At 35.9% G+C, this 16,191-nt stretch overlaps 1 protein-coding gene across 2 annotated transcripts in view; it reads right to left on the bottom strand.

Moving 5' to 3' along the window:
- Positions 1-16,191, bottom strand: part of CRIM1 (cysteine rich transmembrane BMP regulator 1) — a 172,382-nt gene that overhangs the window by 76,849 nt on the left and 79,342 nt on the right. The window contains exons 3-4 of one of the 2 annotated variants that reach the window (XM_057389777.1): positions 14,296-14,538; positions 8,310-8,430 (exon numbers count right to left, since the gene is read on the bottom strand). The exons of the other annotated variant lie outside the window; for it this stretch is intronic. Of the exons in view, the coding sequence (XP_057245760.1) occupies positions 8,310-8,430; positions 14,296-14,538 (364 nt within the window). The remainder of the gene's footprint in view (positions 1-8,309; positions 8,431-14,295; positions 14,539-16,191) is intronic. 2 annotated transcript variants of the gene reach the window in all.

The raw sequence follows: 16,191 nt of genomic DNA, 5'->3' as shown, positions 1-16,191 counted from the left end.
GAAAATACAGCTACTGGCCAAACCAGCCCACACTGTGAGGCTCAACACCAAGGCAGCAATAACTACTATCGCACTGAGAACATATGGGAATTCCTGAGGCAGCTGTAGTAGGGAAGAAAGGGAATGCTTGACCTCTTGAGTTCAGCAATTCATTATCTCTTCTGGAAGACATCAGGAGAAGAGAGATATGAAACATGGGTGACCCTATAAAGGTTACACATGTGCCTCGTTACCTTTGTGGATATTCAGTACATGGCAGTCTGTAAGCAGAACTGAATATCTCAGCAGACCTGAATGAAGCAAAACGGTTTTCATGGGAAAAAATGTTTGCCATTTTCTAACTTCTGAGGATTTTAAAGACTAAAATGAAAATGCCTAAACACCTATTTCCAGATATTATGAAACGTCAAAAAATTTCAGTGCTCTATTTATCAACCATTAAACAAAAGCCTGGACTGGACATGGAATGGGTTCAGCTGTCATCAATGTGGAGCTTTCCTTCAATATGAATCTACCTCTTCAATAAAGAACAGTCTCCAATTCAACACCAAACGTTACACCATCATGGTACTGATGCACTTGAGATGGCAAAGTGGCTTGCTAGAACGGAAGTGTGGGAGGAACAATGTGAGCAAGTTGGCCAGGATGGTTAGAAACCAGAGTTTCTAAGAAGTTGACGACAGAACTGAAATCATAAAAAAGCTTTTGCAAAGTCCTTAATATGCTTTTGTTGGACTTTTGATCCAATCACTGAATAGAAGTCTCAGGAAGATACAGGTGGCTTGGATTCATGTTTGGTCTTACCAGTTCCAGCTGAACCTTCCTTTACCAAAAACTGGGATCCACAACCACTTTCTCTTGGATACCAACTCTTGAGGATGAGATGAGTGCAGGAGAAGGATCTAAAATTCTAGAACAAATACAAGGGAGACCTCTGTATCAGCAAAAGTTGCTTAAGAGAGGTGACTAGTACAGCAAAAAATGAGGCAAAAGTTACACTTCCAGGAAAGATCATGGCAGCCCTCTAAAAGAAGGTTGAAAAGTCTGAAGTGCTGGATGCTGTATGGAACACCAAAACMATTTATCATAAAATCAAAGTGTCCCAAAGACAGGAGGACCTAAGAAAACAATCTAGACAAATGTGAGAATGACAAGGAATGATGTAGAGAAAATCTGAAACAGCCAAAAAATGAAGAAGAATGAACAGAATGGGGACACAGCACCCTTCCTATTAAATGGGATGGGTGCAAAGTTAATCAGAGACTCAGAGGTCATCCCTACAGATGCTGTCAGAAGAAAAACATTATAGAACTTGCAGTGTGCTCTTAAATGCAATGCAAATATATTTGATAAGAGTTTAAAAGGGAACTTAAAACAACAGACTTCCCAATTATGATTGTGGTGTCTGCCATAGAATGAGAAGAAAAGAACTGTGCTGATTTTGGTGTTGCTGCCATTAGATTGCCTAGACTGATGTAACATGAAATACACAATACTGGCTGGTAGGTTGAATGCTGTGACAGGTTGTGGACACAATAAATGATACAATAACAACATGTCCAAGTATCATAAAATAGGATAAAGTACATTAAAAGCAATTGCTTACTGSGCAAAGCCATCCAGGGGGATAAAAAAATCATGGCATCATATAACAGCTTGTGTTGGAAGGGACCTTAAAGATCATCTAGTCCCAATCCCCCTGCCATGTGTAGGGACACCTCGCACTAGACCCAGGCTGATCAAAGCCCCATCCAAGCTGGCCTTGAACATTTCCAGGGATGGGGCATCTACTTGTTCTCTGGGAAACTTGCTCCCGTCTTTCACCACCCTGAYGGTGAAGAATTTCCTCCTAATATCTAATCTAAACCTACTCTCTTTCAGTTTAAACCATTATCCCTTGCATTATCACGATACTAATTCCACATAAATTTAAATGGCTTCTAAAGAGGTGTGATTTTTGCATAACAGTCTGCCTCAGGATCTCTGTTTCAATTGACTTACATGAARAGAGCATGATTGACTTAACATATCTACAGGTTTTCTGAAAAATACAAGTGAAACTGCTAATGGTGAATTCCTCAAGTGGTGTCTATATTGTGCCTAAGACARCCTAAGTTTTTATTAGAAACAAAAGATCAAAAGTAACAAAATAGGTAATTTCTACCTTTGGAATCAAAACCAATTCAGCAATGATATATACAAATTTTAGACCTAGATTGCTAATGTAGATCGCTACTTAGCCTTAACGTCTTCAGAACTGCTAAATAAAGCACACTTTCAAAATATTTTACTAAAGATGGGTAAAAAAGAGTGTTTTCTTAAGAAGATTCTTAAAGTGAAATACGTTTTTGTAGATTTACTATTCYTCCTACTGCTTTATACATTGAAAGGTAATTAAATACGTTAGAAAAATCTAGTATATTTCTGCTTTAAGTTATATTCACTTTCTATCCAAATATAGTTTAAATTAAACCTTGTCTAAAAAGCTATTTCCTATTACATCAAGGTATTATTCATTTTCATAAGCTGTATAAAAATGAAAGAATTAAAAAAWTTGGGGTGGGGGGAAGAACTGGACTGTTTTCCAAGCTTTATGCACATATTAATTGCCCCTCTGACCCTCCAGTGGGGCTGAGTAAATGTAAAACACTATTTTATCATCCAGAGAATTAGCAGCTGGACTTTCGGATGAAGCACATTTCATTTCTTTATCATACTGCAGACCAAATGGTGGCATCAGCAGCCCCAGATTGAGACATTTCAGCCGCATACAAGGAAAAAACGACAGGAGAAAGACTGCTAAACAAAGAAAAAGGAATTCTATGACAAGTTCATTTAAGAATTTTTTCAGAGGTTTTCTTCTAAACAATACAGCTATAATCCTACTCCTTCATGCTACTTGAGCCAACGGAGAGGTTTGCATTTGTAATGCCATTCAGCTATCTGTAACTAAGTGACAGTGAAATGGTCCAATTCAAAGAGTTGTCATTTGCTCATCCATCAAACCCAAGACTTTTGGGCTCCAATCTTGTACTGTACACATAAAAAGCTTTTAATCACTTTTCTGGCATATGAAATTTATCTGCTCCTGTCATGTTTAATTTACAATCACTTCTCATCCTACCAAATCATTCTTGAAACTGTTTTTTCTGAAGGCTAGGACTCAGGTAGAAAATGAAATACCGGAAATTTTGATGGATAAATACATTTGAGTTATTTCTGAACTTTTGCAAATCTAGAACATATTCAGGATTACGGTGTGAGCTTTTTTAAAAAAGTACATCTAGCAAACTTATTACTAGGATTCACTAAACATACTCCTGGATGCTTCTCTCTCCACAGAAGAATACTACTATATCCTATATTTTCAGCAATATATTCAAGCTGGCATGGACATGCTGCAAGAGTTGTCTGAGGAGCTAATGGTCAATGATGCTGACTGAGCCACAAAATTAAAAGTCACTTCCAAAATCTGAGGGAGGAGAGGTGCAGGTAATGTTCTTCTTCAATGCTAAGYAGTTTGGGGACAGGGATAAATTTCCATTTTTTAAAGTAAATTCAGTGAGACAATTTAAATTAAAAAATCCTAGTTGTTTTACATTTGTTTGTTTGGTTTCAATCTAGAATCCAATAYAAAAAAAAAGGACTAGCAATGATGGAAGACAGAAATTGAAAGGGAAGGCACTTTCAAGTGCCTTCAAGTTCTAAAGGCAAGCTTACTATCTTCAGGAGACAAAATCAGATTTCAGCAATATTGGCTGCTTCTAGCTATAATTACATCCTTTAATCTTTAATTCAATCCTCTATCAGTATTCTCACTATTTTTCTCAGAACTAATACCAAGACAACCAGATTTAATTACTCAGCTTTTGTTCTTTTTAATATTGGCATGATGCTAACATCTTGCTATTGTCGAGGCAGTTTTCTTGGTTATCTTGTTTTACTTGAAAGACTGACCAAGAATAGCTGGGGATGAGGGGAGGAGTGTGTGTGTGAATTATCTCTGAGACCAGAGCACTGAATGAATATTGAAATTACCAAATTTGTAACAGATGACGGCACAAAAGCAGGAGCATAAAACTATAGCAAGAAGCAGAGCCTTAATACAGACTAATTTTCCAAATTATTCTGACAAAAGTCACAAAGAAAAAAAGACAATAAAAAATATTTGGTGCAAACCTATCCAAATAGGCCTTTTACTTTCTTGCAAAAATCCCATCAAACATGTTCAAAACTATGTAAGCAATAAAAATATAAGCCATTGATAATCACTGTCCTGTCCCATTTTTCAAAGATAAAAAAATTAAGCAGATTTTGATAAATGTTTTTACACTTAAAAAATAAATTCCCAAAGGAATCTGAAATTTTGAAGAAACTTGATCCACAACAGAGAAACTGGGAACATCTGAAGCTAACCGATTCTGTAAACTTGATACTGATCATCTTTTTGTTCAACTTTGTAACAGAAGACAACAAACTTACATTAAATAAACTGTGGTAAAGTTTTCTGTAAGTGCACTATTACATATTTTGTTCAACAACCTCCTTGGAGAAACAAGCATCTTTATCAAGACCAGCTTTCCTAACATAAGAACTTTYCTAGCATAATAGCTGTTTTCCTGTTTTCCAAACATTTAGCTTTCCTAACATAATAGCTGGAAATTTCAGGTGCGTGTCTCATAACAGTCTGATGAAAGCTGAAGCAACCAGTTATTTGATGTCGATGCCAAATCAGTTCTGTTCGTGTTGTTSTGCCTGAACCACTACATTAGAAATCAGAAATAGAATAGAAAATTGCAATAGAAATTAGAAATTAGTGTGACACTAAATGTAACCTCTGAGTGCAAGAATGAGAATTTATGGTATCAGATGTTTACCATTCCTACTTTTCCCCTGGCATAGCTGGAGGAGTTTTCATTATTCTGAAAATACATTCAAGAGTTTGCTCACAAAAAAAAATGCAAATTTAACATCAGATTCAAGGACCTCCATTTTCCTAGCATATTACATCCATGATGCAGGCCAAGAACAAGACGTGAGACAGAAGTCAATCTCGTCCTACTGTATGCAAAATTATCAACAACTTGTTAACCAGCCCTGTGACAAGTCATCTATCCTTAACCATGGTACTTTCCTTTAATTACTTTCTGGTTCTGCTGCTATTAGGCTTTTATTTTAGTGGCAGTAAAGGAAACATGATAACAATTTCTTCAAAGAGTTCCTGATCTTAGAAGCAGAATTTCATGAAGTCTCAATGACTGTCTAAAGTCTAAAGTCCATGACCTTATGGAAYAATATATCTGCTCTTAATAAATTATTCTMAAACGTACACTAAAAAAATACAGCRCCACTTGTTTTGAACTTATCAATTAAAAAGAAATATGATATGCAATTAGCTGATTCTAAACTGAATGTCAGGAAAGGCTATGTTGGTATTTCATAATTCTTATTATTTTATTAAGAGATTCTAAAATTAAGGAAAACCATCCCATTTTCCTAGTGTAGACTCATTCATCCATAAACCTGCACTTTTACATTTTCTATAATTTTGACATGCAAGTCTCACAGAGACCGTTCAATTACATAGCTGCAGCTTTTCTCAGATCTGAGGAAACACTGAACCTRAATTCAAATGCCTTGATTTCCATGCTCCAAGTAACTGCACTTGGAGCTCTCTCTTTTCATACATGCACTTCTCTTCCTCTAACCATTTTAAAGCGTTCTTTTCTGATTGTCCCCCTCTTTATGTTCCTTTATTATCCCCTCCAAGTAAAATTTTTACCTAYAGCCCATGAATGATGACTATGGCACGGTCTTCTTTAAGAAGTACAGTACCATATTAAAACCAAAATAACTAAAATATATTTCTAGCAGGCACACAACATGTAAAGCATCACATTGCTGCCAGATTCATTTTTCCTCCTTTCCTTCTCACCTACTCAATTAAAAAGTGTATTATTGCTTTGGCTGATTTAATGCAATCCAAAGACGAATCCACACAATAACAACACAATAGCAACTAGACTGAGCATCAAAATTAAAAACTAGTGGAGGAGTACAAGACAACTACAGCTGTTTCTASCTGCCTGCAGACAAACTAGGTTATGCTAATTGTGGAGGTTTTTTTCAGTTTTATACATCAAGGACAGTAAAGGTGTTAACACAAAACCCCCTCCAATCACAAGATCGGATCCTAAGAGTCCAGGAGCCAAATACTCATCTATCCCAGCTTTGATCTCGTGTTAAACTCTGATCCCAGGAACGTGCAGCAACCAATTTCAAAGAAGGCTCAGGAATTCCCAATTATCTACTAATTCATACAGTGTAAGCCTGCTTGTACAATTGGGATCTTTGTGCACAGGAGAATATTGGTTTCATCACTGACTTCCCACACACATGGACAAGGACGCTTCAGACATCAGCTAACGCACAGCAAACCAACTGACCTTATTTTTAAACATTCTTGACGAAATAAAAAGATTCTTTCAAGAACATGTTTGCTCTAAGTGTTTTATTTAAGGTCAGTTCCCACATGTGTACTAGAAATAGAAGATATTTCAAACTGGTAATTTTTCTGCAGTAAATGAAGGTTTATTTTCTTGTACTCTGTATTTCCTGATAGAAGGAACATCGAAGTTATCACTGACAAAGAATAAAGTGGATATTTTTCATTCCCTTCACACAGGTACTAGAAAAATCAAACCACAAGTTATATTAGACTGTATAAAAATAGAACATAGTTTTACTTTTGTGAAACAAAAATAATTTGGTTTATGTACCATTTTTTAATCCAACAAGTTGAAACAAATTTGGAAGGAAAAATGTACCATTATTCTTCTATCATATTAAGGTAACTAAGTGTTAATATAAACTCTAAATTTATGAAATATTAATCTGAGACTGCTTCTTTGACTTTATAATCTATCTTTCTGAGTACAGTCTTTAGCAGCATTTTATTCGAGCTATCTTGAACATGCTGAGCTGTATTTGCAGCAATGGCAGTATGCTGACTACAAGATCTACAGAGTCCTGCACAATCCCAACTAGCSAGGTCAACTCTCAACTAAATACACCATAGCACCTCCTAGAAAGTTTACAGAAATTATGTCAAAGAATAAAGGGACGATACTGCGAATTCATATTTAGTACACAAAATTCAAAACACAGGAAAATAAAAGAAAACAACTGAATTAAATAACATTTGCAGAATTCACTGAGTAAGGAAAATACTTAGCAGACTCTTATCAGTATTCTACAATTAYAAATAAACCTGTCAAGTTTAGAAATATATTTAAATCTTAAAAACCAGGATTAGTGCATTAAATGATGTTTTCCATATCTCTTTTCCTGCCCTAATTTCATTAAATAAATAAATGTTTTTGATCTTCCATGTAATAGGAGACCCTCATATGTCATAAAAACAACAGTTTTAGAGAAGACACCACAGTAAATGTGYCCCCAAAGGGTACCCAAAAGAGAACAACCTTGATTATACAACCTTTGTCATCTTCTACTTGATGAATTCTTTGCAAGTTGTTCACTTCTTTACACAAGGGACTGWGAACAGGACAATATCCTATGGTGCAAAGACCTTCATACTAAGTAAACCAGCTAGTTATGTCTACAAGAATTATTTTCCTTTTGATGCAAAGTATTTTCATKGAGGTTAATTTTTCCTTAATTTTGTATTTACTTGGCATATTCATGAATTAGGTTTTGGGAAATTTGTTGTAAAAACAGAAACACACATCGTAGTGCATAACTGTGGAACAAAAACAACTCTAAAACTGTCTTTTTAAAAAAAAATCTGTGACTTAGATCTATTTGAACAACAACAGAAGTTAAATCGAAGCAAGTACTTGAAATGTCTGTTTCCCTTCAGTTCCAGAGAGTTGCATCTTGCAACTTCCTACAGTGGTCTTCCAYGTACAAAAAAATTAGATTTTTTTTCTTCTTTAACTGGATGAGATTTTCTCTAGCATATCTTCTATCATCTCCATCCTTTAATTTCTTACCATCAAACAGCTTCAAAAGCTAACTTTTGCAAAATTAATTGAACTGACTGAAAGTCAATCTAGAGACATGGTCTCCTCAAATAATTTTAGCAAAAGTCAACTTCATGCATTTGCACTGAGAAGATTTTTTTTCTGCTTACAAAAAAGTAAGATTACTTTTCTAAATATTTCCATCAGACTGATACAGCCTACTTCATGTATCTTTTACTCTGTATCATCATTTATGGTCATGCATTATTATCCTGTATTTACAATGCTTGCATGGTAAAAGCACGGAGCCGTCGAGACACCAACCTTGTGGGCAGGGTGCAGCAGCCATCAGCCGTCAGCCTGACTTGGGTTTCATAGCTATCCAGAGGGCAAACAACTTGCTGAACAGGAGGACATTCAACTGTGCTGCAATCCACACTGAACACTACAGAGGAAGGGGAGAAGAACAGTTCTTTTACTCATGCTTTAGAAGGTTTTTGCAAATTACTTCCTCATAAGCAATCACTTAYGCATCAGCCTTTGAAGTCAGAAAAATTATCCAATGAATGCATGCTTGCTAGGTAACATTGCAAAAAGCATCCCTTTCTCTTTAAGATTCACTTTTTAAAATTATTGATTCAGGAAGCAACTGAACCAATATTAGTTAATAAAAAAATCTWCAGAAGTTAGACAGGCAACCCTAAAAAAATCATTACAACTGTGAATATTAGTTAATTGAAGTACCCTCATTATGGAAAATATATATTCCCTGCAGCTTTCAAAACAGTAAACAATTTTTTGCTTAATGTTTTCCCAATTAAAGTCTGTTTAAACAGCAAAATACCTGTGTTAGAGTAAATAAAAAAAAAGAGATACACTATAGATTTATGTGTGCATGTGTAAAGTACATTTTAAAGACTATTCTATTAGATTGTCTTGCTTGTATTTATATATCGCAAAAATGAAATGCAAATTACCAAAYCTTTCTGCATTGGTGAGATGAAGAATTCTACATAACAAGACWGACAGTTCTTAGAAAACAACAAATCTTTAGAAATGCAGCAGAGAGAAAACCCCAAAACCAAACATATATTTAATTCTGTAAGTCATACTCTGGACAGCTGAAACATCTGTATCTTATTTGGTACTAAATCTTCCATGTTAATAAACAATACCAGCTTGGATATTCTCTATCTGCTATCCCTTTTCATAAATATCCTAAGAAAGTGCAGAAAAGAACACAGTTCCCTCTTTAAGAAATGAGCTCCTTTCTGATTGACCAAGCATGATGAACAGAATGCTATCAGACTGAAAATTATACAGTACCAGATCAGTGATTACTGATTAAACTTCACGGCAATTTTGACGCTATCATAGCTGCTCACCGAGCTACTAAAGCAGCTTGGCAATCCTACACCTCTTGCAAGAGCTCATAACCTTCAATGGCCTGTTTTTTCTCTTCTGGTCTGCATTTCCCAAGCTTGATACTCAGTGGTACACAGCAACAACTGACTCAGGCATAACCAGACATCAGCCTCAGAATTACATCTGCTCTGCATATCTCCACTGCAGCAGGCACAGTGTGATAGTAGATGGCTCACTAGCACTGAAAAGCAACCTGAACAGTCTGTCTTTTTTAATAAAGTACAAACTTGAAAAAAATAACAAACCCCAAATCAGGACGAATCAAATAGAATTTTTTCTCTTTATTATGACATTATTAGGGTAATCATAAAACAGCTGAGGTAGGATGGGACCTCTTGGAGKTTCCCAAGCCAGGYCATGKAGATCTGGCTGCCCAGGACTGTGCCCGGGTGGCTTTCAGTATCACCATGGATGGAGACTCCAYTACCTCTCTGGGAAWCCTGTGTCAGTGCTCAGTCACCCTCATGGAGAAAAAGTGCTTCCTGATGTTCAGAGGGAACCTCCTGYGTTTCTRTTTGTGCCTCTTGCCTCTCTGGTCCTATCACTGGGCACCACTGAAAAKAATGAGSTCTGCTTTTCTCTGCTTTTACAYCCCCTTCRGGTATTCATATGCATTGATGAGATCTTSCCTGAGCCTTCTCCAGATGGAGCAGTTCCATCTCTCTCCCAGTTTCCTCACAGGAGAGAGATGAAGACAGACAGGAGATTAAAAATATTTGAAAAAGCAAAAAAAAATTCTTACTTTCTTTCAGATTTAAACAGGTTTCTCAAATTGGAAAAAGTATTGATACAAACTGTAAATATTCTGAGGTTACAGAACAGTCTATAATTGTATTCTTCATTTCTTTAAAAGATATCTTCCAGATTAGCTGCACTACTGTCCTAAAAATTAAGACTGACATTTGCCACTGAACTTCTAGCTTTCTTTTCACACCCTACTGTGATTCCAATAATTAACATGTGTACATTTCATAAACAGTTTATTATAAGCTGTWATTATATATTTTATTCTAAACTCTGTTTTGTCTATCCTAGAACTTTTAAATAGTTAGCCAAATCTGTGTCTTCCAAGAACTCATAAATATGTTCCAAGCTTTAAGGTTTAAATACAGTTAGACAAATCTGTTTCTTCAAAAACTCATGTTCCAATTTCCTATCCATGAAGATTCACCCAATCAACCCTTGCTCACAAGTCTTCAAGAATTTTCTCATGAATTAAATTTGTATATAGAAGCACGTGAGAGTTACCACCTTCCTACAAGAATGTAGCAGTAACCCTGCCATGGTTGCAGACCCTGTGCTGCCTCCAAACAAATCAGAAGGTCTCTGAACATGAAACTGCTAATACCTAGGTAAATAAAACTTCCTTGTAGAGTAACTTAAYCAAGTATATTAAAGAGCTGTGCATAAAAACTTGATTTTGCTGACCCTTGTCCTTAGTGCAAGACTGTAAAAGCTCCAGACCTGATTTTGAATATGAAGCTGTATCAGGGTGGAGCACAAGCTACTTCCCTGTGCGTCATCACACACTACCTACTAAATTCTGCTGCTGATCTCAGACTTTCTATCAAGCCCTAACTGCGCAAAATTTCCAAAAGAAGTAAGCCAAACACTAACATTTTCTTTACAATTGTGTTTAAACCAATATTTGATACCAGAAAAAAAAAGAGTAATTTTCAGCTCATGCTGGAGATAAGTGAATGAATGCTCTGAAAGCTTCTGAAAGAATGACAAATGAGTGGTGTTGCCAACACAGGTTATGTCTATGACAGATATCTGCCAGTGCTTTCCCAAGGATCTCAGAAAATAAAAAGATGACATTTCCCATTGCACCACATACACCAAAAAAAGTTATCAAAAAAGGTACAACARACCTGTTGGACAACTGCCAAAGTAAATTATTTAGCTTGTTTTATTCAAAAGTGACAGTATGAGCTCGTATCAACACTGCAGCAAAATATGTTTTAAATTATATTTCAACACAATCTTTAAATAAAAAAACATGTTTGTAAAAATGCCCTCGGTCATAGTGGCTTAGCATAAACACTCCCACAAATCTTGCTTAGGGTTATTTTTATTTTTGCTGTTAACACATYCTGCAGTTCCATTTGAGATTGCTCACTCAAMCTATCYTTAAGCAAAAAAAAAAAATTGAAAATACATTTTCAGATTAAATTTTGTAATCCCCATCTTAAAACTAAATTCAATGCACATTGACTAAATTCACTACTCATGAATGGACAGTTACACACATCTTGTGGGAATAAAAAAGCTTTCTTATGGAGCCAGACCAAGGTTATCTCTGGTTATCTACTGGGGCTGCAGCTTTGCAACCCCAGTAGAACAATGAGCATGACATACTTGCTCTCAGCAGATACCCACAACTGTGATGAGATTGGTCCAGCAACAGGTAAGAACATTTAAAACAAATCAGTCAGGAGTTTGATAGACAACTAAGCAAGGAAATTTCTTCACTATTCATTTTAACTGAATACCCATGCCTCCAGTTGTATCCCTAAAGTAAAAGAGGTAGAAGAGGAARCAGATTTCACAATGAGCCATTTTATTTCTATTCTAGCATTTGGTGATGAGGAAACACTTTCTATTTTCTTTAACTAACTCTGTTGCCAATCACAGCCCTTGAACATACGCAAGTCTCAGCAGAAGGCTCCCAACTCAAACGCCAGAGTAAACCAGAGAGCACTGATATCTTTTTTAAGGAACAGAAATAAACACAATTYCTGCTTTAACTGTGCAAGCACTTTATCTTGGCATAAATCAGCACTGCTGTCATAGGAAGTAGTCCTCCCAGATTTGTTTCCACCAGAAAGCCCTTGMAAGGCTGGTACAAAATCCCAGCGAGGCTGGTTAGGCAGATAGGGAGATGCAGGAAGACCGTTACTCACTCACCAGTAACCAATGTTACTCTGGAAGYGTTACTCACAGAACCAAAGTTTCTAGGTCCATGGCAAAAAATGGAAACATATTTTTCTCTGTTCAACATGTTAACTCCAAAAACTTGGTGACATACTCAGCAGATCTGGTGACATCAGCCCCACAAGAATCTCTGCATGAACACCTACCWCCCAGGCTTTACACAGTGCATTAGCCCATATTTTTCTAGCAATGTGGCATTTAAGTAAAAATTCACATGGTTCAGTTCTTCCCTAATGCTTCTTTCCTACAATTCTTCARGATACCAAGTCAAACTCTGAAGATGCAAGGTTTTTTACCAGGCCTCTCTAAYTCCCATTTGCAAAACTCTATGCTTCCCTTAAATCCTGTTAGTTTTTTCCTTCCCCATCTCTTCAAGGCTCTGCTCTTCTACCCTCCTAACACACAACTTCATTTTTCCATTTCCATGTACCTTCAGCTCCTAAAACTCCCTACAGCAAAAAAACATAAATTGCTTCAGAAAACAACACACAGTTACATAAATTCACTAACACAACAGAGAATCATATTCAATTTGAAATTCTATAAAACTATCAAGTTGAAAACAACCTTCAAGAACTAATTTCCATGGGGAAGTCTGGACAAACTCATTTGCAAATTACAAAATGGGAATTCAAATAATATTTGGGAGGGASGACCCAAATCATTGTATGATTAGAGCAAGAATTCTTTTGAAAAAACGAAATAATCCAAAGTCAGCAAGACAAAACTCAGTAAAGGCATAATTGGAGCATATGTGAGGAATCAAAATGTACAAGTAGAATGGTTCAGCAGCAGTCATGAAACAGAAAGATCCTGGGATCACAGCATTAGAAATAAGTCTTGCAAACAGTTAAAATCTTATTTTAAGTTTTGTATGAGAAACAGACAGCAATTATTCTACAGCACTTAGTGCTTGCTGATGAAGACTCTACCAAAATATTAGTCCGATTGTGGATAAGACATGCTAAAGACATGTGGATTACCAGAAAAAAACTTACAGAAGGGAAACATAACAAGGGAGGAGTCCAAAGAAACCATGTAACTAGAAATTACAGTTAATTCTATTTGAAAGAAGCCTGGAGTTGAAAAAATGTTTCAGAGCAAAAAMTTAAAGTGAAGACTTGTCCACCAAGTACTCAGGAAAAGACGTTTACTTAAATTTATACACAGTCAGATTGCATTGRATATATKAGGRAAAAAAMCACAAAGAGAAGCACTAGAAGATACAAAAACTGAACAGCCTTTTTCTGTGGAAGATTTAAGAAAATGTGAAACAAGTATAGGAAAGGCACAGTTAAAGCATACTTAAACCTGTTTGCATATAACACTTTGGATGATACCATTTTATATGCTTGCTTGCAGTCCTCTATTATGATTATTTATCTTACCAAAGCCTGGATCAAAGAGTGAATTACATCTTCCACGTCACTTGGAATGATAAATCACAAGAACGGGTGATTTGTGTTCTCATGAAATGGAAGATGGGTAAATACTGAAAATGCTGTAATGTTTTCTAGTATGCTCCTCCATAATCCTTTTGCTCTGCACATTTTAAGGGTTAGTACCTGATAATTTACAAAGATATTGAAACAGAAAGCCTAATTCCCTGTCCACGCGCAATGTATTCCTATTAAGAAAAGCCCTGGTAAAATCTAATCAGTATGTAAAGTATGTCACTTGCCCTAGTAGCATTCACAGAAATAATGTTCTYACTACATTACTTTCCCCTTGCTACTCTGTTTAAATTAATATCTAAACAAAAAAAGGAAGTAAAATTTACCATAGTATTTTAATTTTTTAAGGGTATTGACTACATTTAGTAATTTTCAAGTAGAATCAGAAGAATTTAGTRGCTATATATGCTTTACTGTATGGAATTACATAGATTATTTTGGTCGCCAGACAGAAAAAAATGAAAAATGGGAATAGAAATTGYGTCTGATTTTACCTGGCTTGCATTCATAGAGATCACAGCATTCCCCTGGCTTTCCTGATGCCTTAGAAACCAATATATTCAAATAGCCAGGTTGGCAAACCTTCCTCAAGCAGCCYGCAGGATTACAAACACAGCGGCTTGGGAGTGGACAGCATTCACCAGGAGGAGCATAGCCTTCAATTAAGATGGAATCTTCYGGACATCGAGGAGAAAACTGGACCTCACAGCGGGCCTTGGAGCAATCAGGTTTCTCTTCTGAAAGGGAGAGAAAAATCATCATGCCTTATGTGTCAGTATAACACTGAAGCTGTAAAGATAAACTCAGACACAGCTCCCTCTCTTCTCCCTCCCACCGAAACAATAAAAAAAGGAAACGGATGCAGCTGAACTGATTAGCAAAAATTTATAAATATCCTTTAAAAACTATAGGTATTTGCAAGATGGCAGTGCCTTATGAAATATTTTACAAAATTTCTAATTTGCGCGATGTGCGTGACTGCTGAACTCACACAGCCTCAAGTTGAGCTGTGAAGTTTCACATTTGGCCAGAATGTTAAGAAACAACTTCTCATGTATCATGTCAGCCCTGATGTTCACACRCACACCTTCAGTTTCCCAAGACTTTCCATTATGGACAACTGATTTGAATTGATTGATTTATTAACCTTGATTTAATAACCTTAACTGTGTTGTCACATATTCAAAAAGTGCGTTAAAAGTTCAACACTTAACATATTTGGAGAGTCCATACACTAGCAGAAGATTTTTCCTGTACACACTCTCAATGTTCACATTACAAGTGTTATTCCTATGTATTTCTGCAGCTTGAATATYAAGAGATAAGAGGTTTGACTAGGGTGATGATGAGGTTTGATGATGATCTTTATGGGTCCTTTCCAAMTCAGGATATTCTATGATTCCTTCACRTACAAGTACTTTATATTTTTTCTTACAACCATCAAAGGTTGCCAACCTAGACAGCATTGTAACCATTTTCTTACAGTTAAAAATCCTACTATTTCCATCTGTCTTTAAAACAGCCATGACTAGATATATATTTTGCCTAGAATTTTAAATAACATTTTTAAGACCAATTTTTTTAAACCTACCTTTATATTTAGGTTCTTTTCTGTTTTATTAAACTCATTGTTCAGACTGAACATTAGTGGTTACAGAGATTCACTGCAGAGAGTTGTATAAATAATGGATAACACACTCCAGTATTTTATTGATAGCTTTTAGTTTATGGATATAATAAAAGGCTTGACATTCTAGCTTTTAAAACTAGTTTCCTTTTCCACTGCATGGAATTTGCTCAACATGCATAGAAAAGTGATCAAACTGCTGCAGTAGCAGCCCTTAAGGTACATACTCATGACAAACGCTTGATAGACCACTTGTACTAATGATGACCTCTAAATTCCCACTGTTCATTACTTTATGTCCCCTCGCATTATGCATTCAGTGATCTTCTCATTTCCATGACTAACAGATGAAATGAAATCTCATGAAATCTTATATAAATATTTGTATTATAAGTATTTTAAAAAGTTGACCTACTATTTTTTACTTGAATGCATTTGCACACATACATATATCTATATAAAGATAAGTATTTCCTTAAGAACTGCCTAGATAACTCAATACAAATAAAATCTGACCAAAGCAATTGGTCAAATACAATAAAAACTGGTTTTGACCAATTTGCCAAACTTTTAAAAAGGCAAGATTTGTCAGAAATGCATGTCAGGCTGTTGGAATTAAAACTATTCAGGACTGCAGATGTATCTTTTTCGAAGACCAATGCAAAGTCTACTGCTGGAGCTGGTAAAAGGCTACCTAGCAAAGATATGAAAAAGGGACCTGTCATAGTCAACATGTAAGAAGCATCACAAGTAATAGAAGAGA

Source organism: Malurus melanocephalus, unplaced genomic scaffold (genome assembly GCF_030028575.1).
Source record: "Malurus melanocephalus ecotype Western Australia unplaced genomic scaffold, MMel_1.1 scaffold_19, whole genome shotgun sequence".
NCBI classification, from domain to species: Eukaryota; Metazoa; Chordata; class Aves; order Passeriformes; family Maluridae; genus Malurus; species Malurus melanocephalus.
This window is presented reverse-complemented; position numbering and strand designations above follow the sequence as displayed.